The following is a 27,717-nucleotide window of genomic DNA, read 5'->3' on the forward strand; positions in this document are numbered from 1 at the left end:
GTCTTTTTGCCTGATTTGGTATTTTATGATTATCTTAAATTATTGGCCAATTTATTTTGATGATTCTGCTTCAGATTAGAATGCTGTCTATTTCAGGGTGGTGACTGCTGGCCCCGTTATTACAACATACAAAGTCTTTCTGCATGAAGTATACAGGCTGAATCACTAAACTTAGGAAAATAGAAAATTTTAATTTTAATCACGGTAAGAAACTCAAAAGTCATATTTTATAATATGTTATAAAAATGTCTTGCTTTCATTAGCGTTCTTTAAATTCACTTCTTGGTTTACTTGCTTCAATATGACATTTTACAACAAGTTGCTCAAAATAATAATCATAGCAATAATGTTATTAACATTAGCAATATTTTTAAACATAGTCCTTTCCTTTTCTTAAAATAACTTCATAATCTTTCCTTGATTCTCAGGGCACTGTGGATGTTGAAGTCTGCTTCCTGCTGAACTTTGTATAATGTTCGTTCTATTGGAAGCAGCGTGCCAGATTAGAGCTGAACAGAAAATGCTGAAGGTGAGTGGAGGTGTAATCTGGGCCATGTGGAGCCTGCAGCCTCCTGTCCTCAGTCTCCAGAGGAGCATGTGTGCACCTCCACGCAAGTCCGTAGCTGTCTTGCCAGAGCCCGAAAACAAGGCCTGGGGAGGTCAGCTCGAATCCTGATGGCTGTCCAGGGTCTGCAGCCACCCAGCTGGCGATGCGCCCCCTCCACCCCGCCCAGGCGCCCTGGTGACTATCCCTGATTGGGTCCTGTTGAGGAGCCCTCTCTGGGTGCCATTGTCTGGATCCTGTGTCCCCCAAGGAATCTAGTGTTAAAGGCTTGGTCCCCAGCATGGTGTCTGGAGGTGGGGGACATTTAGGGGGCCAGTTGGCAGGTCTTTAGGTCCCTGGGGGATCGGGGCCCCGCCCCTGCTCTGCTGTTTTGTGTAAGGCCAGCAGTTTTGCTCTGCCCTGAGCTTCTGGGTGAAGGGTTGCCTGGCCACAGGGACAGAGCTGTGGGGCCCACTGGTCATGACCGCAACTTCCAGAGCTGAGCCAAAATAAGTGATTGTCTCGGGTGCCTGTGTGGCCACGTGAAGCTGACAGACGCCGCAGGTTGTTTGTGTCTGCCAGAGGCCTGCGGGAAGGAACTGGACCCTGTTGCCGCCCCTCACAGCGGTCTGCGTGATTTCTACATTGATGAACAAGACTGGGGACTCATTTACAGACCAGGGTCCAAACTTCATTTTCTGAGACAAATCTAGGTAGGTTCCCCTGCTACTTTCCATCTCGCTTCCTCCAGATTTCTCCCTGATGGTACAATGAACCAAGAGCCCAGCACTGCGTTATTTCTTGCCAAGATTCCTGTGTTGAAACGATCGAGCCCCTGGGATTGGGACAGTGCCCCTTTCCTGGGTGCAGCAGAGGAAATGGTCGCACTGAGAACATTGCTGCTGGCCTGGAAAGAGCACGGGCTGGCATGGGCTGGGCGAGTCCAAAGCCGGCCAACCTCATGCCCTCTGCCCCTTGGGCAAGCGCAGCCCCCAGCACTCAGCCGAGAATAAGACATAGTCCAGAAGCCTTTTTAATATGAAGGGTGTTCATTTCACACAGCCAAACGCAGCTGGTCGTTTGCTCAGAGCCGAACCCCACCTCAGGTCCAGCTCTAAGGCCTTCCTGGGTTGATTTGCCAGGCGGCAGCAGAGTAGAAGGGAAGGGGAAGAGGGGAGAGGAGAGGTGCTGATTACCCACAGGCTAACAGTGGGGGGAAAGACAGCTAGGGCAAAAAGAATATTTTTAAGAAGCAAGAGCCTCCTGGGGCCATTTGGGCGCAAGACACCCTGCTGACCTCTGAAGGCCTCGGAGCACACTTGTGAAAATCAGCCCAGTTGATAAAAGGGTTGATACAACGTACCTGTGTGTGTCTGCCAGAGGCCTGTGGGAAGGAACCTGGACCCTGGTTGCAGCCAGGGGGGTTGTGGGCCCCACCCCTGCCACCTCTCATGGACAGTGGCGGTCAAGTCCTGAGCCTTCGAGACTCCGTGTCCATGGTGGAGATGTTGGTCAGTCTCCTGGGGACGCCTGAGACAAGCTTTCTGCTCTGGACACGAGGCTGGAGGTGAGCTCCACCTGGCTGGTTTCTGAGTCCCACGGAGGCTCAGACGCCGGCCTCAGCCTGACGCTCGTCTCTGATGGCAGGACAATGAGGCTACCTTCCCCACACACGGCCGCACTGGCGCCCACCTGGGCCCCTGAGCGCAGAACTGGGGTTTCACTTGACCCCGGCCTTTGCACCTGGGCACTTGCTGGGATCTGATGGTGTGATGCCGTCATTCTCAGCTGGCAGTGTCACCCTATGCCACCTATCCTATGGGCCAACTGAAGAGGTGAAGGCGGTACCCCTATCACAACCAAGGAGCCGCCAGCTCCGTAGCCATCCACTAGCCATGGAACCCTCTGAAGCTGACCGCTCAGCTCAGCTGGCCAGAAGCCAGGTCCATTCCTAGAAAATCCTGTCAAAACGTCCACGTGGCCCGGGAGAAATCGGGGCACCTGACTTGTGGTATTGCTGACAAATTTCCTGCTGTGAGCCTGAAAATGAGGGGAAGCAAAATGGGCCTTTCCCCTCTAGCCGGCCCCCCGCCGACTCTTGGCCATCCCAGGACTTCAGAACAGGCCCTTCCTGGACGCGATCACTTAGGGTGAGGGCACTGACCCAGGGTGGCCTTTTGTCCAATGTGACAGCATCCCTGTCGGGGAGAGAGAGACACAGAAGGCCTCGGTCCTGGGATGAGGGAGGGAGGAGCGTCCTCCTGGGGGCCCTGCAGGGAGCGCGCCCCACCACAGCCTGACCCCACTCCTGCCTCCAGCACACAGGGATGTGTGTTCCTGATGCTTTAAGCTGCCTGATTTGGGGTAGTTTGTCACAGCAGTGACAGGAGACTAATACCATGTGCCACCGATTGTAATTTGCATCTGTGAGGTCAAAGCAAGGCTTCTCCCAGGACAGTAACTTAAAGAACCAGAAACTGTGGTTGGTTTCCCAGAATCTGAAGGGTGACCACCTCCCTTCCCAATCTGAGCAGAGACCTCACCATCCCTGCAGCTTGGCCAAGCTGCCCACTTCCACACTGCGCACAGAGGTCCTGGACCTGGGGCCTGCATCCTTAGACCTGTCGGAATGACCACAGTCTCCACTGCTCCACCCCAGGCTGGCTTAGAGACAGAGGTCATGGCTTCAGGCAAATGGAGTCCCCAAGCCCAGTCCAGTCCATTAGAGAACTAGTCTTGACCATCAAGGCCACCTGTCCTTGCAGAGTGTTCTCTCTCTCTCTCTCTCTCTCTCTCTCTCTCTCTCTCCCCACACAACCCCCAACAATCTCTCCCTCTTTTCAAAACATTATTTGCAGACTCAGAAGTTTTCTCTAGTAGAAATCTATTTTTACTATTTTCTACTTACTATTCCAAATTAAGAGTTTGTGAAATCCTGTTTTATTAAAACCCAGAAGCCTGGTCAATAAACCTTTAAAATACTGAGGGAGATGGACCCATCTGTCCGTAGGTGGACTCCCTTCCTTGTTCCATGGCTTCTGATGGCCGCCGGCTCTTCCTGAAAGCCCTTGGCTTGCAAACAGGTCACTGCAGTTTCTGCCACCACATGGCCCTGGCCCCCAGTGTTCAGGTTGGTTTGAGTGTCTCTCTGCTTTTAGGGCCCAGTTCAATAGAAATACAGTATACTACCATTTAACACGTAGCAATATCTTAAAATAAACAACAACATTCTATGATCTGTTTTCATACTGAATCTTCAAAATCTGTTCCATTTATATTTACATGCATCTCAACTTGGACCAATTGCAAATGTTCAAGAGCAACATGCAGCCAGCAGCCACTGCTGGGGACAGTGCCAACTTAGAGATAATGGAATGCAGCTGAATGACAGCAGGGTGTAAAGGCCCATCTGTAAGTCCTTCGCTGTCCCTCCCTCGCAGCTGGGTAAGGGCTGGACCCACAGCTTGCTCTAACACTAGAATCATGGGAAGATGGCAGTGTGTGACTTGCTCTCCGCTCCCTCGCGTGGATCAGATGGGTCACCGTCTCTGAGGACTCTCAGGTGCCTACCAGGGCCCGGGCATGTCACAGGAGTGTGCCATGCTGGTAACTCAGGGTGCCCCCCCCCCCGCCAGCCTCTAAGTTTGGACTATTGTGTGTGAAGCTGCTGTAAACACCCATGCATGGTTCTTTATGATAATGTGTTTTCAGCCTCTGCTAAATTCCAAGGGGAGAGACAGCTGGAGCGAAGGGAGGAGCGTCTTTAGTTTTGTGAGGAAAAGCCAAGCTATCTTCCCAAGTGGCTGTGCCCCTGTGTGCTCCCACCAGTCGTGTGCAAGGGGTCCCCTGGCTTCCCTTCTGAAAAACAAAGATGAGAACAAAAACATTTTTCCTGACAGTTGCTCCAGTGCAGAGAGACCAAGCGCACCCTAACAGGGAGGACCAGGCAGGATGTGCAGAGGGACCCCTCCAGGCAACAGGACGGGAGGCGGCTCTCTGCCCAGCTCTGGGCTGTCCTTGGGATCTGGAGTGCCCTAAGGGCCATGTGTGGGAGGCTTCATCCGCCTGTAGCGCTACTGGGAGGTGGTGCACCTTAGGAGGTGGGCCCTACTGAGAGGAGGTGAGCCCCTTGGTGTGTCCTTGAGGGCCCTTGGGTCCTGCCTCTCCCCGTCTCTTTTTCCTGCTTCCTGGTTGGCATGGGGTAAGCAGCCTCCTCTGCCCACAGGCCCAGAGGAACAGGGCCAGCCACAGGCTGAAACCTCAGAAAACAAGAGCCAAACAAACTTTTCTACTTGATAAAGTGTTCTTCTCAGGTGTTTCATCACAATAAACAAAGACAAAATAAAACACCTGGCACCAAGACAACGTAAAGGCACCACTGACCTAGAACCGCCCGGGGTCGTGAGTTCCTGGATCACACTGGTCTGTGGTGTGTACCCAGCAACCAGCGGCTTCCACCCCCTCCTCCCTCACTGTGCAAGTTCTTGGATGACGCAGCCCACCTGCTCATGGTTGACAAGGACCATCCTCATCCAAATGGCTCATTGCTCTGCTACGGCAGTAGCTCAAAGGAAGAGAAAGGAAGACGAATTAAAAATCCAAAGAGGAGCCACTGAATTTGGGCATGGTGTTTTCATTTCTCCATAGAAAAACTGGAAAGCTAGATCCTATAAGGCCCTTCCTTCCTGCCAGGAAATTTCTGAATGTCTTACAAGTACTATGGCAATGAATCCTCAGACACCCCAAAAGTACATCCCATTAGTTTCCCTATTTTATAGGCAGAGAAATTGAGATAGCAAGTGCTTCAGTAACCTGACGAGGATCACACAGCAAGAAAGGGACTGTCAAGATGTGGGCCCCGAAGCCAGGCTTCAGAGTCCAGTTCTTAACCTGTGTGACGGCTCCTGTCAGTCTGCCCTTTGCTCTGATCACATGAGAGAATGATTGGGCTGTTTTGACAGATGAATGTAAATTAAAACTAATGGATAACTCATAATGGTGTAAGGGTCCGGCGGAGCGTTGGAGAAAGAGACCACACAAGAGACTGGCTCCATGCAATGGCAAGGGGGGATTTATTGGGGATCCATTCCAGCGCGCTGGGGCTCCGTGCTCACTCAAGAAGGGAGAGCAGCCCAGAGCCCAGAGCAGAGGTCAAGCAGAGCTTAAGTACACTTTTTGGAGAGGGCAGTGGGCTTTGCATACATCAGAACAAATCATCATGAGGCGCGGGAAAATTGAACAACAACTCTGAGACATGATTAGCACATTCATTGGCGGGAACAGTTTGGGCAGGGGTGATTGGTCACTTCTAAGTGGGGTACACATTTAAACTGATTGGTTCTGGGGCCTAGATGCTTATGTGCCATGCTACCTGGAGCCCTTAGCTATTAAACAACCAGGGAATCAATGGAGATATTTACTGGGCAGTTCCCGCATTGTCCTAACAACTTACAGAGATTACAGGTTCCGGGGGTAGCAGAGGAATTGTAACAATAGACTTACAATTGTAACAATTGTCTTTCACTTTTTAGCCCAGGCCTTGTAATCTAGAAGCTTTACAATGCTCAGTCTTTTACACTTTAACTCAAGCTTTTGCAGCTTGGAATCAGTTTAGAAATTTTACCTTTACAATGGCTTGTGAATAGATTCATTTGTTCCAGAGTTTTTCTGTCTGCCTACAGAGATCGACAGCGCAGCGTGGTTCCAGGCCCTGGGCAGGCAAGGCCTGCCTCCCAGTGGGTTAGCCCTGCAGCCTTACCAGGCCACCAGTGTCCTTCTCTGTAAAATGGAAAAGTAGGTTTCCCTGGCAGAATTCACTGTAAAACTGAACACTGTATTCAGTAGACAGTTGGTAGTACTAAAAAATAGCTCACACCCAACAACGAGAAAGACATAAATAGTTACGTCTTGTAGTTCAAGGAGAGAGACGTAAATCTCACTGCAAGTGAACCTGTGATATAACTGGGGTTGGAAGTCCACGTTGGGAGGGTGTAGAGGAAAACATGACTAATGGGGCAGTCCGTGTGAGCTTGGCCCGATGTTCATGCGAAAGGTAACTCTCCAGCACCAGCAACCCACCGAGAGTCCAGCTATAAACAAAACAGACTCAAATGTCTGCCCTGTGGGTGCTCAGATTCTGCCTGAAGGAGCCAGTCAAACTGAAAGAGTAAACAATCCCAAGTGCTCTGAAGGAAACCCATGGAGCAGAGTGCAGGCAGGAAAGGAGGAGTAGATATTCACAAAGCCTGGGGCAGAATGCTGGTGCCCATACCCGACTGCGGTCAGAACAGGAGAGCAGGGCTCTCCCCAGCCCTCAGGTCTGCAAGGAGGCCTGCTCCTGGCCACCTCTCAACTCGGCCTTCTGTCCTTGCACTTGGAGGTCCTGGATCTGGACCTCCCTTCTCCCCCTCTCTCCTCAAGGTTTCTGCTCAAGCCCCAAATCTCCCTGGTCACCCTGGGGGAGCAAACCACCAGGACCCAGGAAGAGTACGCTCCAGGCCTTCTTCCCCTGTGAGGTCTTGGCCCCGTGGTCTGCAGAGAACATCTCCTGCTTCTTAGAGCCCGGCTTCTGAACCTGGCCCAGCGCCCAGGGAACAGCGGGCTCTGCCCACTGCCCCGCGCATGTCCCACCAGGCGAGCCCTCTGACCCAGGACGCAGCCCTTCACCTTGGCTGCGGGTGTCTGCTGTGGTTGCCCCACAAGGCAAGCGAAGGACAGTACCCACTGTATGCGTGCGTCTGGCCCAGGGCGGCGGGCCTCACTAGCCGGCTGGCCAGCCCTGAGGTCGGGGGAGACGCTTCCCCTGACCCCGCGCTCCCCTCTGAGTACGGGGCGCAGCCGCGGCCACCCCGGGAAGCAGAGCCTGAGGACCGGACCGGCGGCCCCAGAAATGGTGCTGTGCAACCCCGGGACAGCGACCCCGGGACTCTGCAGCCCCACGCGATCCCAGGGGAGGGGCGGGCCGCGCCGGCCAATCGGGAGCCGGGGCCGCGTCATCCCCAGGTCGCCGCCTCCCGCGGGTCCAGCCCAGAGTTGCAGCTCCAGCGGGTCCACGCCAGTGCCCGGACCAGACCCGAGCCCAGCCCGCAGGTGAGCGCGTAGACCCCCAGGCGGGGTCCCGGGCAAGGGGACAGGGCGCCGACGGTCGTCCCCCTTGCGGGATCCTCCCCTGTCCCGCTGACCCAGAGGCCGCGTCGGGTCGGCGGTCCCAGGAGTCCCTGCCTGGGGGAGGGAGCCCGCTCTCCGCCTGACCCTCGCCCTCCGCCGGACCCTGGCCTCCCACAGTCCTCTTCCCACCACCCTTTCCAAGGTAGCTTTCTTCCCCGGGCAGGCGCAGCCGCCTTAGTCTTCCCCCCACCCCATCCAGGTGTGGTGGGAATGGGGGAGAGGCCACCCAGAGGGGGAGGGCTCTGCGGAGAGGGCAGGTGCAGCTTCAGCCCTAGTGCTGCCTGAGGGGCAGCATGAGTACACGGGTGCAGGTGGCTGGGGGAGGGGGACTTACAGGAGGTGAGAAAATGACACCTGAGGGTTAATTATGAAGCCAGAACAGGGTCTCCTTTGTTCTGAGCCTCCAGCTCCTTCCCTTCCTGAAAAGGGTGGTTGGAACACAGGTGAGTATATCTGCTGCTCAGGGAGGGTCTGGAAAGGTTGGCTTGGAGCAAGTGGGTATTGGGTAGGGGGCTGCCAGCTGGTGGCCCTGTACCCCCTGCCCCAAGCTTCAGAACCTCAGCCTTCTGCTGCAGACCTGCAGCCCCCCTGCGCTGACTCACCACAGGAAGCTGTGGAGGAGCTGGGCACCGCTGGAGCCTCCAGGCTCACCTTGAAGCAGGTCCAGTGACCCACAGGACCCCACAGGCTGCTTTGCTTGGTCTCTTCCTGGCTGACCCCATGTGGGATTCCTGGTGCCCAGTATCCTGGCAGCTTTATTCCTGGACATGAGGCCACAGGAGGTCCCCAGCCCTGCATGGCCACGGGCACATCCTCTTGAGGCTGGGCAGGCTTTTCTCTAGGGCCCCTTCCTGGCCGCTGGGAAGGCTTGGGATGCTCCAGTAGGCTTTTGTGAGGTCCAGGTCTGGACACATACCCTACAGATGAAGAGAGGGTCCAAGCCCCTATGGAGAACTTCCCAGAAACAGCAAAATAGTTAACAGGGGCTGATCTCCAGGATTCTTCCCTGGCCTGCCAAGCCCCTTCAGTGAGCAGGAGGCATGAACTCCAAGGCAGGGAACCCTAGTCCTGCAAACACCAAGGGAGACAGTAGTCTCCGGCTCTAGAGTATTTTTCAGCAGGTTGCAGCCAGGACAGGGGCAGGGCTTGTTCAGCTGTCACCCTGCCCAGGCCCAGTTAAGCCAGCGCTGGCCTGAGCCTCCTTGTCTCTCTTGGTCCCCATTCAGGTAGGCTCTCTGCCAGTCCTCCAAACATGGACCAGGGAGGGCTGCATTCATGTCTTCTAGAAGGGAGGAATCCCAAACTCAGTGGCACAAAGTGGCTCCTGCCACCACCCAGCCTTTGCTAAGGGAACCTCTGCCCTTGCAGAGGGCTCAGCTTATCTCCTGTGAGCAGCATGCCCAACAGCCTTCCCCGGAGGCAGGCGGCACCCAGAGCTCTGGCACTCCTGTGCTGCCTTCCTCTGCTACCTATCCAGTACCCACCTGGGCACCAGGGGTGGACACACCATGGCAAATAGCACTATGGAACCCGGGGGGTGGGGAGTTCACCTTACAGTGCAGATTTTGTCCCGAGTTTCACAAATATTTCCTTTGTCTTGGGGTAGAGTTATTTTCTTTCCTATTACAGAGGTCCCTTTGTTCAGAAATCTCAGTGTTCTAGAAAGGATCATGGCTTACCAAACAATAACACCACCCCCAGATCCTTCCTGGGTCTCATTTGAAGTGTCCTCATCGAGACTCAACCTGGGCACTTGGACTGACGGGGATTTATCACAGGCCATTTTTAAAGGACTCAACTCTGAATGATGGCTCTGGGCCACACCCAGCTGCCTGAACTTTACCAGGTGTCACCTGTTGTCCCAGTGGGGTCTTCATCAGAAAAGCATCATGGCTCCTTCCATGTGACGGAGGCAGTAGGTGGCCCAGGTATCTGCAGGTGGCTCTTATATACCTCTGGTGGGATACTGGGGAGCCTGCAGGAGCACCAGGTGGCGATGGCCTTGGCCCCAGGAGGTGGGAAGATGCTCAGACCTCATAAACAGGGACTCCCTGGGGTCTGCAGTGGGCTGGAGCCACCGCGAGTGCAGCGCACACCTGCTCGGCTGCTTGGTAGTGCCTGAGGTGGTTCTCATGCTGCCAGCGTGTGGTGGTCCTGTGTAGGTCCTGTGCTCCCAGAAACCAGGTCTGTGCCCCACGAGAGGGGACCAGATGATGGGAAGACACTGCCCCCCAGGCCCCACCCTCTGCATTCCACCACGGTGGTAGGTGAGGCTTTTGAACTAAGCTGACTGTGCTGGTTGACATTTTCTGTTGGTCTGAGGGTTTGCTGATGACATTTGGAAGAATGGCCCCTTTGGAGCTGGGAGTGGGAAGGGCTGGCTGGAGGAAGCGGGGGTCCGAGGGTCCCGAGCGCTGAGTTACGTAATTGAATGCTGCCAGGCCCGGGCTTCCCAGGTTGTGGGGCAGGTTTTCTAAGGCCACGTGGAAAGGACCCGGGCTGTACCCAAGAACTCCTCTGGGAGTCTGCTCTCCGAGGGAAGGACAGATCCCTGCCCAGGGTCTGCAGCCCTCAGGGCCACATGGCTGGTTGGTGGCCTTCCCCTGGGTGGTGATGCGGGCTGTGTGACTTGCGCTGCCAAGATCACACAGGAAGCAGGCAGAGCAGCTCCAGCCTGGGTCCACCTGACCTCCAGGGCCACAGCTGCCCCTGTGCTGTGGCCAAGCTGTGGGTGTCTGGCCTTCCAGAAACCACTTAGGCTTGTGTCCACTGACCCCTGAGCAGTGAGCAGATGGATGGCCCAGGACTGAGCCCATCTGCTGTGCTGTCGGTGGACGATGTCCCTCCGGGACATCAGCCAGCAGGAAGGGACCTGCGCAGGCCGTGCTGGGCCCAGCACTCTGCTGGCGAGGTGTACTCAGTCCCGTGGTGGCTGAAGTGCTGTGTTCTTCTGACTGTTCGGTTCCCCCTGTCTAAGATTTTGATCCCTGACTTGTAAATTCGTGATCTTAGGTGTAGAAAAAGTCACGTTCTGTGCCGTTAGTCCTGTCTCCTGGTGGCCCTCTCTGAAGTTGCAGGAGCGACCTTGTGTGCTCGGTGGATTCCGAGTCTCTGCTCCCTGTGCCCTCCAGCCGCCAGGCATCCTCTGGTCAGAACTTGTTGAGGTCCTGAAAATTGGGCTGGCGCTGGGGCTGCATATCACAGACAGGGCCGTGGCCTTTGGAGGGGCCAGAGAAGCCCCTGCTGGTATTTTGGTTCTAGTCTCATGGCTTGATTCTGCTTTGGGGGCATTTTAAACATTGCTTTTGGGCATCCGTTTCTTTCAGCTGTAAAATGGAAGTAATGTGAATCCTTTTCTCGTGGGACTGTGCCGTGGGAACACATGGAAACACAGCAGCCTCCAAACACAGGGCTTGGTCGTGCTCTGCAGAGCTGAAACTGGCCAGGAAGTTCAGCAGCGGGATCACTGTGTGACCCTAATGTGATCGACACAGGGCCAAGATTTGTACAGCCCCCCGGGTGCCAGCACCAGGAGCAAGCCCTGACGTGGGCCACAGGCTCTGGGTAGAGTGACGTGGCTGTGTGGGGCCATCAGTGCAGCAGGGGGAGCCCTCGGTGGGGGATCTGGGTGGGAAATCTCTGACTCCTCCTCCCAATCCTCAGTGCACCTCAGATTGCTCTGCAGAAATAAACCCTATTTACCAAAAATAAAAATAAAACACAACTTTATTATAAGAGGGGAAGGGGGACTAAATAGGTCAGTTTTCGCTGAGCAAGGGAGGGTTTTAACAGCCAACTGACCCATGATGACCAGCGAGTGAGTGGCTGGCAGGGACACTGGTGATCTGTGCAGCAAAGGCATCTCCTGAGAGCAGCCCCCACCCAACAGCAAGCTCTGACTGCCACTCTAAAACCACGTACAGCACGTGGAACAGGGACCCTAGACTCATCTCCCTCCACCAAGTGCAGGTTTCCTCCTGCTGTGGAACTCTTCTTCCTCTGTAAGTGAAGCAGGACGTGCACAAGGTAGACTTAGCAAGGACCGGACAGGGTGGCTTTTCAGAGAATCCAGTTGTGAGGTCCAGAGAACACTCAGTCTGCTCCCAATGCAGGCTTGGTGAGCAGTCTCTGAACTGTTCCCAGAGACTCTTCGGCCTCTTGGCCCCAAGATTTGCTTACACAGAGATCTAGGAACCTTGTCAGAAGTTCTGGACCAAGTGGTGCTTTGGCCTTGACACTACTGCTGCGTGGAGCAGGCAGAGGCCTGGGGGCTGGTGCAGCTGTAGCCCCGGACTGCATGCTGAGGACGGGGGAGAGGAGACCCTGAAGCCACAGTGCAGGCTGGAGACGGCCAGGGTGGGCCCTGGTGGACATGCAGGTGGGAGCATGGCTGGGAGGTGCTGATGTGCTTGGAAAGTGGCACCATCAGGATCCCCCATGCAGGCCTGTGGTGGACTCCCAGGGGCAAGAGCAGTGCCTAGAGCTCATCAGCAGCCCAGGAAATATCTCTTGGATGAATGGAGGCATGCAGGTTGCTGAGGATGGTGTGACTGCAGCCCCTGTGGGAGCAGGTGTCGTGCTCACAGGCTCTGGTGTCGTGGCCAGGAGCTTTGGATTCAGCAGGGGGCAGAGCCTACTTCCTAATGAACCTGAGTGGGGAGCGGCCTGCCTTCCTCCCCTCCCTGCAAACACGCCTCGGGTTTCAGGAGGGTCACCCTGGCGCCATCAGGGGCCCACTTTGCAGAGACGACAGTGAAAGGCATCAAGAGCCAGTCTACCTTTTATTGTCCCCGGGCATGGCCCTAAACAGTGCTGATGGCAACACTCCACCCCATCCCCCCTCTCAGGAAAGGCCCTAGGGCTCCTCTTGGCCACATTCCTGAGGCTGGCCCCTCCAGGTGCGAGGGCTGCAGGAGCTGCCCTGTGCCACACAAACAGGGAAAGGACAATGGGTTTTCCCATGACCGTGTCCCAAGGACTGTGACACAGGACGAACAGGCAGTGTGGGATCTGCACACAGCTGAGGGACTCAGGTGCAGCGGCTCAGGGCCCCGCCATCCCTGCTGAGCATGACCACAGTGACCATAGGTGGTGTGCGTGTGGTGTGCTGGCCACAGGCCCCCCGCTGAGCCAGGCACCAGCTCACAGGCTGGACACCCCTCCACCCCTATTCCCTGGGCATCAGGCAGCCTTTGGCCAAATATATCTTACTTTCCAAAATGTGTCTTTCTCCTGAGCCACAGCCCCGGGTCCTGTGAATGGGAGGACAGGAGTGGCCGGCAGCTTCCCAGGATGGACACCAGCGAACGGTGGGTGGATGGGTGTCTGTTCAGGTAACCTGTGCGTGTGAAAGCATGAGACTTGTACGAGGCGTTGAAGGCCGGCATGACAGGTGTGTGTGTGCAGGTGTGGGCAGCCCGGCGCCCAGAGGGCCCTGTCTGTCCAACTGTCTGTCTGCAAGCCTCGTGTGCTCTGGCCCTCTGGTCTCTCAGAGTGGGCACCCATCGTGGGCCGCCTGTTCACACTGTGTATCTTCTTTCTGGGTGGAGAGTGGGGACACTTTAACACCCCCAGTTGACAGCTGCTGCAGCCTGGGTCACACCTGGGGTGCCAGGACCCAGCAGGCAGAGAATTCCAAGAATCTGCCCTCTGGACTGACAGGGAAAGTCCCTGAGCTGAGACCAGCAATAAAGGACTTGGGAGGGCAGGGGCTGATCCTCCCTAGAGCCAGCTGGCCCTGCTCTCCACTGCTCCCCATCCCCGCCCACCCCTCGGCTTCCTTCCAGGAGGCCAAAGCCTGCCCTCCGGGTGCCCCCCCCCCAAAGCCTGTCGGGGAGGAGGGGCCTGGGCACAGGATCCCGAGGCCGAGATGGGAGGGGTGGGACTGGGACAGGTCCTGCTCCACCCTGCGTAGATGACACAGCCCAGAGCATGACCTCCAGGGGAGAGGGTCAGGAGGGCCAGTCCAGGCCAGGGAGCCCACACCCTGTCCTCGGGTCTCGTATGCCAGTCCCAGAGTCCCCGTGCCCTGTCTCTGTAAGCAAGGACGTGGCAGAAAGCGGGGGTGTTCTCGTCCTCCTCCCTTGGCCTCTCAGACGCTCAGAGGTGCTCAGCCTCACAGCCGCCCGCCTCTCTCAGACATGGCTGCCCTGGTGCCTGTAGCAGACGGCTGCCGCCTTCCTCCACCCCTTAGAAAATGCTGCCCTCTGACCAGGGCACCCATTCCGCCCCTAGTGATGGGTCCAGATGCCTGGACACTTAAGCGTCACCCGAGGGGCAGGTGACCTGGGCTCTCTGTCACTTGGCATGGTGCCTGGAGGCAGACCCTGGTCTTCTGTAGGTCCAGGAGAGGAGCTGGCCCCTCAGCGGCTCTGCAGTCCCTGTCCTGTGCGGGGGCAGGTCCTGCCCACGGCGCTCCCACCTGCAGGGAAGGAGGGTGGCCAGCCAGGTGAACAGGGATGTGAATGTCACACCTGCTGACCTCTGTCCACAGCAGGGCTGACCCCTGTGGAACCTCTCCCGGCCCTGCCACCGCGGTCAGTTAGAAAGGCAGAGGCAGCTCCAGGGGCAGGACAGCCAGGGCTGTGGGGGGCCCGTCCTACTCGTGGGACCTTGGGTGGTCACTAGGGCCGAGGGGCCTGGTCAGGTCTGTGTAGGCAGGAGACAAACACCAGGCCCTGCCCATGGCGCCGGCACAGTCCCTGGGCGGCTCTTTCTTGCGGGCAACCTCGTCCCCAGCCCCTCACATGAGCCGCGACTCAGGACTCATGATTGAGGACTCCCCAGCCCGGGCCTCCGGCACCCTTCTGGAAGGTCCTGCCCAGCCCGGAGGGTCCAAGGGAGGCGCGTGGGAGTCAGAGCCCACCCGCGGGTGCCCACATGGAGCCTCGGGACCTGCGAGGTCGCACGAGTCCGGCTCACGACTGGCGTATTGACGAGAATCTTGAGGGTCTCCTGGGCACAGAGGCCTTGGAAGTGTGGGAGCCTGGCCCTGAGGGGCCTCAGCTTCTCTGTGTCGCCCTGCTGCCGAGGGGTGCCAAACGTGTCCCGTCTGGCCCTGACTCCTGTCCCTGCTGCGGAGGCTTCAGCCTGAGGTGCTGTGGGAAGCCCTCACGTGCTCAGAAACCGCGGGCAGCGGGCTCTTCTCAGCAGGTCCCCTGTGGAGGTGGAGGTCAGATGGCAGCTGGGGAGGGCAGAGTGGCACAGGACAGTTGGGGAAGTGACAGGTGTGCAGGTGGCAGGGAGGTGCTGCGTGAACCTAGACCCCCACCCTGAAGGGGGTGCTGTGGCCTAGAGCGACCCCTCACTGAAGTCCTCACCTGCGGCCGTGACAGCCTGGGAAGGGTCCCCAGAGCCGCCAGCGGTGCCAAGAGGACCTGCGTGTGCACACACCCTGCCCAGGTGGCCCTCACGTGTGTGTGCACTCAGGGCACCCACACAGCACGTGCACACGGGCACTAAGCCCCCTGCCGCGGCTGGCTGGGGCCGAGGACGTTCACCGCCTGTGTCCTCCCTGTTGTAGGACTTGTCCTGCATTTCGATGGCTTTATGGAGATATGGTTTCCATTGTATAGAATGCATTCCTCGTCAGTGAGCGATTCAATACATTTCAGCAAATTTAAGGGTCGTGTAACCGTTGCCACCACATAATCATAGAATGTTCCTGTCACCCCCAAACAACACTTGCCCATGGGCAGTCCCTCCAGCCAGGCAGCCAGAGCTGCCCTGTCACCGTGGACACGGCCATCTCTGGACACCTTGTTAGTGCAGTCCCCACATGTGGCCTGTCCTGTTGGCTGCTGCCCTCTGGGCACGGCAGCCTCAGTCCACCACGGGAGTTCAGAGCACCCCCTTCCTTTGTCTTTCTGAAAGGTATTCCCGCGTTGCTTTTTCAAAGCCTATCCCTCATGGGCGTAAAGAACTGAGAAGCTTGAGTTCTAGAACATTCTCAGCAAGCCCATCTACAAGATGACACCACTGTGCAGAAGAGGGGAGAACTGGGTGGAGGGGTCTGAGTGCCCGTCTGGAAAGAGGCCTGGCATCTGACTTGGCATCTCCATGAGGAGCCCCTCACACCTGAAATCCCAGTCGTGGCCAGTAACTGACCAAGAGCCCAGGGGACAGTGCACCCCGTCAGCACGGGGCTCCTGTGGCCCCACATCTGTGCACCAGCCAAGTTTGGATCAAGGATATTTGGGAAGCACTGCGTTTGGCCGGGAGGTGTCAGCTTCCTGGCCTTACTCCCTAGCCCTGCGGTGTCCCAGCTATCCGCACAGTCACTTTGCATCGGGCATTATAAGTCACCTCAAAGTGATTAGTTATTCACAAATTGAGTGCCATTTTAAGCAAGGAGCTTGAATGTCACCAACTTGGGGCTCTGGGCAGTGTGTGGAACCCGTTCCTGCAGATAGCAAGGGAACTAACTGTACCTACAAGTGCTGTGGACTTGGGGTATCTGGCCATGTTTCTGTTTCAAAGGACAGAAAGCTGTTGTCTTCTTGATGAAGTGTCCCCTGACTGTCCCTCAGAGGTGTTGCTGGGCGGCAGGGCATTCTGGGTAGCCCGTGCAGCTCTGGGTTCTGGGCCTGAGACATGCCACTGTGCTGGGGTCCATGGATCGTTTATCAGTGACGACACACGTTTCTCTTCCTTTTGGCTCAGAGAAGACACCACCTATGACACATGGGCACCCACACCCACCACAGGGCTCTGTGGCCGTCGACCACCCCCGCCCAGCTGTCCTGGCTCTTTCCCCGATCACTACCTCCTGTGTTCCCACAGCCTTGGGGGCCCCAGGGGCCCTCCTGTGCTCAGACACTGCAGGAAGACAGTAGCTGCTGTCCTCTGTAATGCTGGGGTAGGCGTCCATCCACCTCCTGAACAGCATCCAGCCAGCAACTAGCCTGAAGTGATGATCAGAACCCAGTGTCCATCTTCCAGAGCAGTTTGCCTTGGCTGAAGGGACGCGTGCTCTCCTGTGACGAGGACCTTGCATTACCCTGCAGAGAAAGCAGGCCCGGGCGGGAGGGCTCAGCCTGAGTGGAGGGGCGGTGGGCAGAGAGGAGGTGGAGCCCCTGTCCCTGGGCCTTCTACTCTTCCAAAGCCCTGGACAGCCCTGAGGGTGCTGGAGTGTGGACCTCCTAAGACCAGCCAGCTGCCCCTTAGGACCCTCCTGGGTTCATCCACCAGCAGCCTCTCGGGATCAGTAAGAGGGACTTCTCCAAGGAGGTCCTGAGACTCAGGGACGGGAAAGAGGCTCCCCAACCCTGGCTGAGGACAGAGGTCCACAAGCCAGGCCCCTGGGTCCAAAATCTCCTGGACCTGAAATGCCCCCAGTGTTGGCTGCCCCGGCCAGTGGCCTCCTGGGGCCCGTGTTAGTGCCTGGAGAGTCCACGGTGGGCCTCAGACTGATGGCAGAGATCCCACTGCTGGCTTCTGAGAGTCCCCACCCTCATGTGCCTGCCATGGCCCACTTCTAGCTGTCCCGGCCTACTGCAGGGGGCCGATGAGCTGGCTCTGGCCAGAGGCGTCCTCAGCTCCCAGCTAGCGGAACAGAAAGGGCCCCACAGCGAGGTCCCTCGGGGAGCTGTGACTTCAGCACGTTCCTGACTCTGTGGCCAGTGCAAGCAGGAGGTGTTGACCTGGGACTGGGGCACGTTCCTCTCCTGTTGCCTCTTGTCCTCCTGGCCCTCCTGCTGCTCCAGTGACCAGGGGCCACCCTGGTTCTGGAGTCTGTGTCCAGGGGTCTGTGTGGCCCCTCTGTCCTCTGAGAGCTGCAGGGGACATCTTGTGGTGCCAGGGTCCTGGCCCTTCCTATAGGGGCCACACAGTGGTCCCTGTCTGTGGCCTGGAGTGGAGCTGCCCCTGCCCAGGTACAGTGAGGTGGCCACAGGAACGTGCATCCAGTCGTCCTCCACACGCCCAGCTCACAGCCTGACCCTTGTCCTGCACAGCCACCAAGCTCCTGGCCCTTTGCGGCGAGTGCCAGAGACACCAGCACAGGAGGCACAGCTGGGAGGGGAGGGCCAGTGTCCACCTGAGCTGATGACCAGGGGAGACCAGAGACGGTGGTGCGGAGATGCCACCCAGAGGAGGCGGGGCTCCAGCCGCTCACTCCCCCTGGACAACCCGACTCCTCTCCCCTACAGGAGCTTGGCCAGCAGAGGCTGGTCCTGAGAGAGGCTTGAAGGCAGCCCAGTGGAGCCAGCCCTGGGGACAGCAAGATGACCTCAGAGCACAGGGATGTCCTCGTGCTGCTGCCCGCCCAGAAGCAGCTGCGGCTGGCGGTCGGGGTGAGCGGGCATGTGCCCAGGGGGTGGCCAGGAGAAAGTTGGGTTGTGTGTCCAGAGGGTGACTGGGGGACAGTGGGCACCACATGTCCAGAGAGTGATATGGGGACAGAAGGAGCTGTGCCCTGGGGGCACCTGGACTAGGGGAGACAGCAAATGACCACTTCACTATGATGCGGGCCAGTGGAGCATGTGGGGCTGAGAGCTGCCCGGTCCCCTTTAGCGTCCAGAGTCCTGGGCTGCCTGGCCCTCCCACAGCGTCCAGGCCTCCTGGGTTGACCTTGATCCCTGGGTGTCCCTCCTGTGGGAGAAGCTAGACTGGAAAGGCCGATGAAGAAATGGCGCCTCAGGAGCAGGAAACTGGTGTCACAGTTCAGTCACCCAGGACAGCGGCCTCCCTCTGGAGGCCCTGGGTGGCTCTGCGTGCCCCTCCGCCCTGCCGCCCTCTGGTCCTGCCCTGTCCTCCACACTGGGCTTTAGTGAAATGTTGGCTTCTCCGAGTTTTCACTCCAGGGCTCCTCTGAAATCCCTGCATCGTCTTCGGGCTGTGACTGTCACGGGCATGGCCTCTTCCCCCCAGGACCCCTGCCTCTCTTCCCACTCTGCAACCTCTGCCCCACCCTTTGGCCTCCCCCACCACTTGGTGAGGACCCTCATGACCGGACCATCCCCCTGGGGATGATGGATCACATTGTCACCTCAGAAGTGGGGACGCCCTCACTGGCTGATAGAAAGCCCCTCCCCTTCAATCTGAGGACAGCGCCGAGGGCTGTGCCCAAAGTCACCAGAGTCACCAGATTCCCCTCAAGAGAGCGTCTGGTGAGAGAACTAAGAGCTAGGAGCAGCACTTGCCGGCCCCAGAGGGGGCCTGGCCTGCAGGACGGAGCCGGCGTGGTCCAGGGACCCCGGCCACAGCCTCCACAGACGGCTTTTGGATCAAACTTCAGGTTGTAAAACCACATAGAGGAGTGGAAGGCTGCCAGATGTCGCTGGGGACCCTGTAGCTCTGCACAACCTGGCCACGTCCCGGCACTTAGGGTCTGAGAGGGACACTCAGGAGCAGGCCGTCTCCTTGGCACAGATGACCTCCTGCCAGCGCGTGACCCTTCTGTGAGGACTTTGGCATCCTGTGTGGATGCAGTCTCGACGCCTGCAGCTCCTCCCTGCCGTCCATCACGGGGCAGTGTTGCCAGGCCATGGTCCTCAGGTCACTGTGACCTCAGGGACAGCAGGGTCATGCAGTTTGCTGCAGACCCGGCTCTTCGCCACTCCCTGCCCTGGGGAGGAAGGGAAGTGACGGGGCTCGGGCCCTGAACTAATCCGGGCACTCACTGGTCCAGGTCCAGGGTCCCTGCGGTTGGCTTCCTTCTGGGGCCCCTCTGGGCGAGCCGTGGCAGCCTAGGGGAGGCTCTTCCCTCAGGCCGTCTGAGCAGACGGGAAGAAGCTGTCAGTTCCCAGCTTTAAGCTGGACCAGGAAGCAGTACCTTCACCTTTGTAAGTGTGAATGGTGAAAATGGTGATTGAAATACTGGTATCGGGCAGAGTGACAGGTCCCTCCAGGGGAATTTGTTGAGTCTCCTTGTGGACTCTCTGAGGCAGTGACAGGCTGTGACATCACGGTTCAGGTCCCCTGGGAACCTGGTGTCTGCCTGGGGCTGCGTTTCCGTAGGAAGTGCTGGCACTTCAGTTTGTGGCAGTGTCCCAAGCACTGGGGTACCCACCTGAGCAGGGGGTGTCAGGGTTCCTGGGGCCCTCTGAGGCATGCAGTGGACATGCGGGGGCCTCCTCCTGTGTGGCCAGGGCGTCTTCTACCTGTTTCTCTCCCGGAGGCTGCACCCAGAACACAGTGTGAAGCCCTGGGTGAGGTCACACTCAGGGCTTCATGGAGCCCCGGAGAGGCGTCTCCTGCTCCTGCCTCCCCAGTCGGGCCCTCTGCTTGGCAAGGACACAGCTGGCCAGCCCTCAGGTGCCAGCCAGGCACTGTGGACCGTGGGAGCCATCATGGGAGTCCATGTACCCCTGTGTGTGGCTCCAGTCCAGTCATTAGAAGAGCGTGGGCCAGAAGACCTTCCCAGTGCACGTCCCAGTCCCGGTGGCCCTCACCACGTTAACTGATGCTAATGAGCCAACCTTTCAGTAACTTGTCATTGAAAAGCAGGAAGAGGCTGTGCAGCTCCAGTGACACAGAGGCACAGGTAGCAGACGGCCAGGTCAGGGGCCTCACAGCGGCCCGGGGCCACCGTCACACACTTCTACCATAGCCAGCTGGCACACACGGTGTCTCTGAGTCACCAGCAGGAGATGAGTGGCTGTCCCCCAGCAGAGAGGCACAGGGGGTGAGGACAGCACTGCCAGCCTGGAGCTGAGTCTGTCAGGAAATTGAACAGAAGCAGTGGCTGAAGGTGCCACAGTGCTGTCCGCCTGCGTACATGGTGGCGTCTGAGGGGATTCCACGCAGGAAGCTCCAGGACAGATCGGAGCAGGGACGTCACCCAGGCCCAGCACGGGAGTTTCTATAGGCTTGGAGTCAGTAAATAGGCATAAGGGGTTGGCACGGGACAAGGGGTTTGAGGAGATCGCTGTGAAGTGTCCGTCAGGGAGCCACGCTGGGACCACGTGAAGCAGACCGCAGGATGTGCCGTCGAGAGAGGCCTCACCTGCGCGCAGAGGAAAGCACCCTCCTGGGCAGCAGCATGGACACTGGCCCTGGGTGTGAGGCCTGCCCAGTGGTGTCTGGGGGTGCAGTGTAGGATCCCCCAGGGCCAGCTGTGGAGTCGTGTGCCCGATGGCTAAGGCTGGCCGAGGCACAGACTGCACAGTGAAGCATGTCCTCAGGGGCCCGGGGCCCGGCTCAGACTGTGCACGGGGACTGCTAGTTAGAGCTGCAGAGCCCTGGGCAGGCAGTGTGTTCCTGAGTGTTGTCAGCCCCTCCTCGTTCCCCTCCCTTGAAAATCAGGTGTCTTCCCCACACACAGATGCCCATTTCCTGGGTGGTCAGGGCTATGTTTGCGTGGGGTAAGGAGGATCTAGCAGGCGGGCCCCCAGGTGGTGTACATTATGGGGAGGGTGGAGGGTACTCTGTCCAATCCAGGGGCACCCCTCCATCTCCCTCTCCCAGGTAGCTCTGAGGGGTTGTGAGTGACCCTGGCCCTGAGCACAAGCCACTGCTCACGTCCTGAAGCGGGGTCCCCTGAGCCTGTCCAGGGCAGTCCTGGACACCCTGAGCACCGCCCCTGTTGCAGGTGAGGGCCACGGCGCGGGAGCTGTTCCAGCAGGTGTGCAGCGTGCTGGGCCTCCGGGAGGCCCGTTTCTTCGGCCTCAGCGTGGTCAGAGGTGAGCAGTGCTCCTGCACCCCCCACCTTCAGGCCCTCCTGCTCCCCCCACCCCACCCCGTTGTTGCTGGGCTTCCGGGGTCAGGCTCTGGGCGGACTACCACAGACAGGGTGTTGGGGTGTGTCAGTGTGTGTAGTGTGTGCACGTGTGCTGCAAAGTGGGTGGTCGGTAGTGTGCAGTGTTCTGAGAGTGTGAGGTGTGAGGTGTGTCTGTGCGGCCTGTGGCATGTGGTGTGCGCACGTGTGGTGTGCCCACGTGTGGTGTGCCCATGCGTGGCCTGTGGTGTGTGCTCGTGTGGTGTGGTCGTGCGTGGCCTGAGGTGTGTGCATGTGTAATGTGTAAGCCTGTGGTCTGTGTGTGGTGCTCACATGTGTGTGTGATGTGTACATTTCTGTGCACCAGCACATGCGGATGACACTCACAGCTGCCCGCTCAGCCTGCTGGGCTCTGTCATGTGGGGAGTGTGACAGTTACGGGGCCAAGGCGGGTGCCTGTACAGACGCAGCCTGATTTCAAGGACCTGAGGGTGGGGCCTGGGAGTGCCGGGAGGGTCCTCAGGAAGGAGGTAGGCCAGTCACAGTGGGCAGGGGAACACGCCCCATGCTGCAGGACGGGGTGCTTCTCCCTGGTGGCCCAGAGGTGCTCGGCTTCCTGCTGTTAGGGACTCCCCAGGCCTTAAAGCGAAGAGTGAATCAAAGCCCTGGTGATACGGCGCCAGGCCCCGGGGGCCGCCCCTGCAGGAGCCAGAGCCCACAGTGTGAACACAGCCAGCAGCTCAGGACCTTTGTCCTTCTGATTGAGGCTCAAGGTGCATACCGCCAGCTGCCCACACTTAGGGACCAGCTCACAGGCCTTCAGCATGTGTGTGTACCATGGAGCACACACCTGTGAGGTGGACGAGTCACGGGAGGCCCTCAGCCAGGTCGGCCCAGGTCGAGGCCTTGCAGCAGAACTGCCGAGGCTCGGCTCCCGTGGGCAGGCACAGTGCCCACTGCGAGGATCCAGGTGCACACAGAGGGATTGTTGGGAGTGTCGCAGGGCAGGTAACCAGCTGGAAGGCAGCCACCTCCACCAGACCTGTCTTCCATCCCCTCTCCTGTGGGCCATCTGAGATGGCCTGCCACCGATCTTGCCGGCTCCAGGAGCAAGTGGGCAGGGCAAGGAAGAAATTGGGGGCTCTCCCTCCTGCACATGGGACCTGCCGAGGCCGAGGCTCCGGCCCGCTGAGCTTGTCCATCTTGGAGCCCAGCCCAGGGCCACTGGCACCCTTCATGGCCGGAGCCCTTACTTAGGGGACCTGGACTTTCTGAACAGGACCTTGGATTCCTGGCTTCAGCGCCTCAGGCGTGGTGACTTGTGCACACTTTTGGTAACACAGCAAGGGACGGGACCTCCACCGGCAGCCGGGGCTTGGCAGTAGGGAAGGTGGGACACAGACAGAGACAGGGCAGGCCCCACCTCCCTGGCCAGCAGGAACGCGTGGGTCAGCTCCTCAGTCCGCCCTGGTGGCTTTGGGTGTCCTGCCGTCTGCACTAGATAGAAGGCAAGGGCTCCGCGCGGGAGGCCTCGGTCTTTCACTCCTTCAGAAGCATTGGTTGGGCTCCAGGGCGCCCTGGTGCGTCTGTTGCCTGAGAGGACAGCTCTCCCTGGGCAGAGAGGTGGGGAGGCCTCCGAGGTGGGCAGGTCCTCACTGCCATTCCCAGTCACTGGGACATACCTCGCTCTTGGCTGCACTTCCTAAGTGTCCCAGTGTGCGGGATCACCAGTGGGACTGGGCTTCAGGGGGTGCGTGTTCAATACCCCTCGACAGGGCTCCATGGGACCCTTGGCCACAGGAGCAGGAGCTCCCAGAGGAGCCTGGGGCTTTTCCAGCCCTCCCTGCTGCCCAGATGGTGGGGAGTGAACAGGAAGTCACCAGGCCCTTGCTCCTCGGGTCATCTGCAAGACCTCGCGTTCGGGTGTCTGTCCAGTCACCAGGGGCAAGAGGAGACCTCCCTTTGGGCCTAGTGAGCTGCAGGCTTGTTGCGGGCTCTCCTGCCTCAGGAGGCTAGAGTCACACTTAGAGGGGCTTCAGGACTTTAACGTCATTTTTTGGAGCAGGTTGAGGTGACAGCAAAACTGAGCAGAAGGAAAAGTATTTCTCATGTATGTCCACCCACAGTGTCCACATCCCAGCAGGAACCTCCAGGGACACATCCGTGTCACCCAGAGTCCACGGTGACATGAGGCTCACCCCTGGTGTCAGACACTGTGCAGTGCCCTCGGTGTCACCCAGCAGTGCCATGGCCATGAAGCCCTCCCTACCCACCCCCACCACCGCGGGCCCTCTGCTGAGTCCCTGTCCTGTCCCCAGTGCTGCCCCTCCAGACAGCTCTCCCTTGGTGACCAGTAGTCACGTCGGCACCACGCCCTCCACAGCTGGGGGCTGAGTCCTTTCATCAGTGACTGACCCTCCACTCTCTGGATGTCACCTGCCAAAGGACATCTCGTACAAAGGACAGTTTGCTTCCTTCAAAATAAGGCCTGACTCAGGAGATGACCTGGTCAGGGAGGCAGGGTTGTCTGACCCCAGGGCAGAGACCATCTTCCCAGAGAGCCAGGGACCAGGGTCAGGGCTGGCCAGACTCAGGCCGTGGGGGAGAAGCTGTGCCTCCGTGGGGGCTCAAGGAGGTCTCTGCTGGGACCTTCCAGTCCAAGAAAAGAATTTAAGATGCATCAGGCTCTGCACCGCGAAGAGCGTCACTGGACAGCGGAAGGCCAAGGTGGCTCAGAGCAGATGGGCTCTCGGCTGCCAGCCGGGCCGCAGGGTTCAAAGTCTGATGTGTTAGGGACAGAATTGGGAGAGACACATGTGACCCTGGTGGCTCCTGGGGTCCTCTCCCGCCTGTGTCCTCTCTGCCTCCTTCCCGGTGTCTTCGCATTGCTGTCCCTCGGTGCTGCATGTCCATGTCCCGTTCCTGGTGGATCAGGACACTCTGGAGACTCACTTAAGTTGAGCAGTCCCTGAGGCCCGGGGGTCAGGGCTCTGACATTGGGGGACACAGCTCCTGGCCCTGGTGAGCCTGGGAACTCAGCTGGACCCCAGCCCGCTGTCTGTCAGGTCCGTGGGGCCCTGGGGGAGACAGAGGCAGGCCAGGCAGAGTCGGGAGGCCTGGGCCCCCAGCCCTGGCCCCCGGGGAGCCTCCGGGCATTTCCAGGCACACTCAGCCCTGTCTCTACCTGGGCAGGACTGCTGGTCCCAGTGCCATGTGCAGCCGGGTGTCTGAAGGTGGCAGCTGGACTGGGGTGTGCTCAGTGGGCAGAACAGGTCAAAACTGCCAAGGACAGCTGGTGACACTGGCCTGCAGCACACTGCCCTCGCCGTCGCCCAGCAGCTCCTCGGTGGCTCCCGGGGGACGTTTCCTCCCCCGTTCACTCGGAGCTGTGCACCTCAGGCCCTGGCACGGAGCCTGTGACAGTGGAGGGAGCCCCCAGCCTCCCCTCCAGCTTCCACAGGAAACCCACTGTCCTGCCCCAGTGTCACAGCAAGGCTTCCCTCAGCAGAAGCGTCCCCAGCACCCTCCCGGCCACTGGGCCCACGGTGCACTTGGTGGTTGGCGTCTGTTGGCGTGGGCAGGTTAGAGGGTCCCCCTTGTTCTGTGGCTGGGCCAGGGAGCCTGGGGTGCAGGGAAGGTCTGCGGGCCCCACCGCTCATCCTCACAGGCAGGCTGTGAGTGCGCTAGCCCTCCCTGGGAAGGCCATGCCGGTAACCGGCAGCGGTTGACAGGGCTGTCCCCGCAGCCAGCCCCAGGGAGTAGCCCGCACCAGGTCAGCCAGAGGAGGAGCTGCCCAGGCTCGAGGCCCTCGGGAGTGAAGGCGCGTTGCTGACGGAGCCCTTCCTTTCTAGACAATGAGCACGTATTCATGGACTTGGAGCTCAGGCTCAGCAAGTACTTCTCAGAGGACTGGAAGAGAGGAACTCAAGTAAGTGGGCTGCAGGCCAGGCTGAGCCCGTGTGGGCCTGCGGCAGGAGTGCGCCCAGGAAGGCCAGCTCCTCCCTGCTGGGGCCACCGCCTCATCTGGGCTTGTCTGGCAGGCACTCTGCTGTCCCCACGTCCTCGGTCAGGCTCCCGGGTGCCACACCCCACTCGGCCCTTCTCCCCTTAAAAGAGTAGGATGAAATACTGAGTTGTTGCAGCTCCTAAAACCCCGGCGAAGGCTGGGCGCAGGGAGATGCCCCAGGCCGCTCTTCCTCACCCTCTCCCAACAGGGAGGCTGGAGGCCCCGGGCGCCCTTCGTCACCTCCCTCAGAGTGCAGTACTACGTGGAGAACGGGAGGGTCATGAGGTAACTGCTCCTGGGGTCACAGGAGCCAAGCCGTCTGCATGTGCCTCAGAACAGCCATGTTGGCGCAGTGAGGGGCCTGACTGGGCCTTTACCTGAAGCATCTGTGCAGACGTGGCAGGAGGGGTTCCCGGGACAGGAGCGGTGGCCTCCCTCAGATGGCCACCTCAGAGCTGGCAGGACAACCAGGAACCCTGATGTTCAGCAAGACAGAGAGAGGGCTGGGGACCCTGAGAAGGCAGGTGGTCGCTGATCCCAGAGGGGGCGGGGGAGGGTGCAGGTTCTGGGGAACCGGGAGGTGGGCTGAGGGCAGTGCCCAACTGTATTAGAAGACCTAGGGGAGGCCCCCTGGGCAGCCCGCCTTGTCCTGGAGCTGTGGCCGGCTGACGGCACTGGGCAGTGGGCTCGGGGAACCGGGTTCGGTGCCGCTGGGCCTGAGCCCTCGGGCAGGCCCTTCCCTCCGGGGTCCGGGCTGCTGAAGGCCGCAGCCAGGCCTGGCTGGGCCCTGCTGGGGCAGCAGCTCTCTGCTCACGGAGAAGGGTACGCTCAGCACTGCCCTGGGTCAGACAAGGCTGTGAACAGGGGAGGCTGGGTGCCCTGGACCAGGCTGGGGTGGGCGGCTACACAGACCCCACCCGGGTCCAGCCACTGGACCCCACCCGGCTCTGCTGCCTTCCAGCGACCAGGTGGCCCGGCACCTGTACTACTGCAGCCTGAAGGAGCGGGTGCTGCGGTCCCAGTGCGCGCACAGGGAGGAGGCCTACTTCCTGCTGGCCGCCCTCGCGCTGCAGGCCGACCTGGGCAGCCACCGCAAGCCGCCGCACATCGGGCGGTACTTCGAGCCGCAGGCCTATTTCCCACAGTGGGTAAGGACCCCTTGGCACCCTCCCGGAGAGTCACTGACACTGTCCCCAACAGGACTCTGTGGGGTCCATGCAGAGGGGAGGCTGCAGAGCTGGGAGGGGCAGAGGGGGAACCTGGGGGAGCCCAAGGCAGGCATGTGGCCGCGTGGACCAGTGCCCAGGGCAGACTCCAGTGCTCCTGCGCACACTCGGCCAGCTGTGCGACCTGGAGCCAGTGGCTCTCCTCTGAGCCGCTGGGCCTGCCCAGCTGTGAAGAACAGCCCACCTGCCCCTTCTCTCCAGTATCCCAGGGCCCTTTAGGGGCCACTCACACCTGTGCTTCAGCCCTTCGGTGCCCTGGAGGAGGGGGGTCAGGGAGCAGAGGAGTCCACCTTGTGTTCCCAGCCCCGAGCACTGTGCCAGGCTTCGTGGGGGCACTGAGCACTGGGTTGTCCTTCCAGGGACAGTGGCCCCTGCCCTGGGCAGAGTCCTAGTTTCCCTCCCTGTGGGCGTCTCCTTGTTCCTTGGCTGCCCCAAGCAGCTGGAAACTTTCCGCTCTGCACACTGGTCACTGTGCCCAGGGCTGGGTCCAGTCCTCCAGGTACCCCGTCCCTCTGGACATGGCTGGCCCTCCTCAGATGCACGTGCCTCAGGTTTCACCCCGTGCACAGACGTAGCCTCCTTCTGGGCCGCTGGGAGCCGTACGGGGAGTTGTGGCTTGTGGGGCGCACACTGCCACCTGGAATCAGCTTGTTTCTGGGTCTCTGTGGTGGGCACTGGGGGGGCCCAGAAAGAGAGGGGCTTTCCTTGGGTGCTTTGGGGAACTCCACACACTCATCTCTGTGTCCCCAGCTTGGACAGCAGGCCCGGTCCTCCCGCTGGACGGCTGCAGCTGGGGAGGTCCTCTGCAATGGCAGGAGGCTGGGAGGCTTCCCAAGGAGGAGGCCAACTCAGGGGAGGGGAGGGAAGGAGGGGTGGAGCTGACCTGGGCCCGTCCTCAGGTCATTGCCAAGAGGGGTGTGGACTACATCCTCCGGCACGTGCCCACCGTGCACCTCGAGCAGCAGGAGCTGAGCCGCCAGGCAGCTGTGCTGAGGTTCATCAGGGATGCCTGTCGGCTCGAGGACGTGCCTGTCCACTTCTTCAGGCTGTACAAGGTTGAGCCCAGAGCGCTGGGGCCAGGACAGGGGAGGGACAGAGCCCCCATGCTGACAGCATG

At 59.3% G+C, this 27,717-nt stretch overlaps 1 protein-coding gene across 5 annotated transcripts in view; it reads left to right on the top strand.

Annotated features, from left to right (window-relative positions):
- Window positions 1–6,699: 6,699 nt before the first annotated feature.
- Window positions 6,700–27,717, top strand: part of FRMD1 (FERM domain containing 1) — a 32,534-nt gene continuing 11,516 nt past the window's right edge. The window contains exons 1-7 of one of the 5 annotated variants that reach the window (XM_081294065.1): window positions 7,551–7,633; window positions 17,860–18,003; window positions 21,243–21,333; window positions 25,220–25,296; window positions 25,583–25,659; window positions 26,336–26,522; window positions 27,500–27,655. In XM_081294065.1, the coding sequence (XP_081150191.1) occupies window positions 17,935–18,003; window positions 21,243–21,333; window positions 25,220–25,296; window positions 25,583–25,659; window positions 26,336–26,522; window positions 27,500–27,655 (657 nt within the window). In that variant the 5' untranslated portion in view covers window positions 7,551–7,633; window positions 17,860–17,934. Of the gene's footprint in view, window positions 7,634–17,859; window positions 18,004–21,242; window positions 21,334–25,219; window positions 25,297–25,582; window positions 25,660–26,335; window positions 26,523–27,499; window positions 27,656–27,717 lie in introns of all 5 variants that reach the window. The other 4 variants (XM_081294064.1, XM_081294062.1, XM_081294061.1 and 1 more) reach the window with 4 other exon arrangements.

Source organism: Spermophilus citellus (assembly GCF_964194105.1).
Source record: "Spermophilus citellus genome assembly, chromosome: 5".
Taxonomy (NCBI): domain Eukaryota; kingdom Metazoa; phylum Chordata; class Mammalia; order Rodentia; family Sciuridae; genus Spermophilus; species Spermophilus citellus.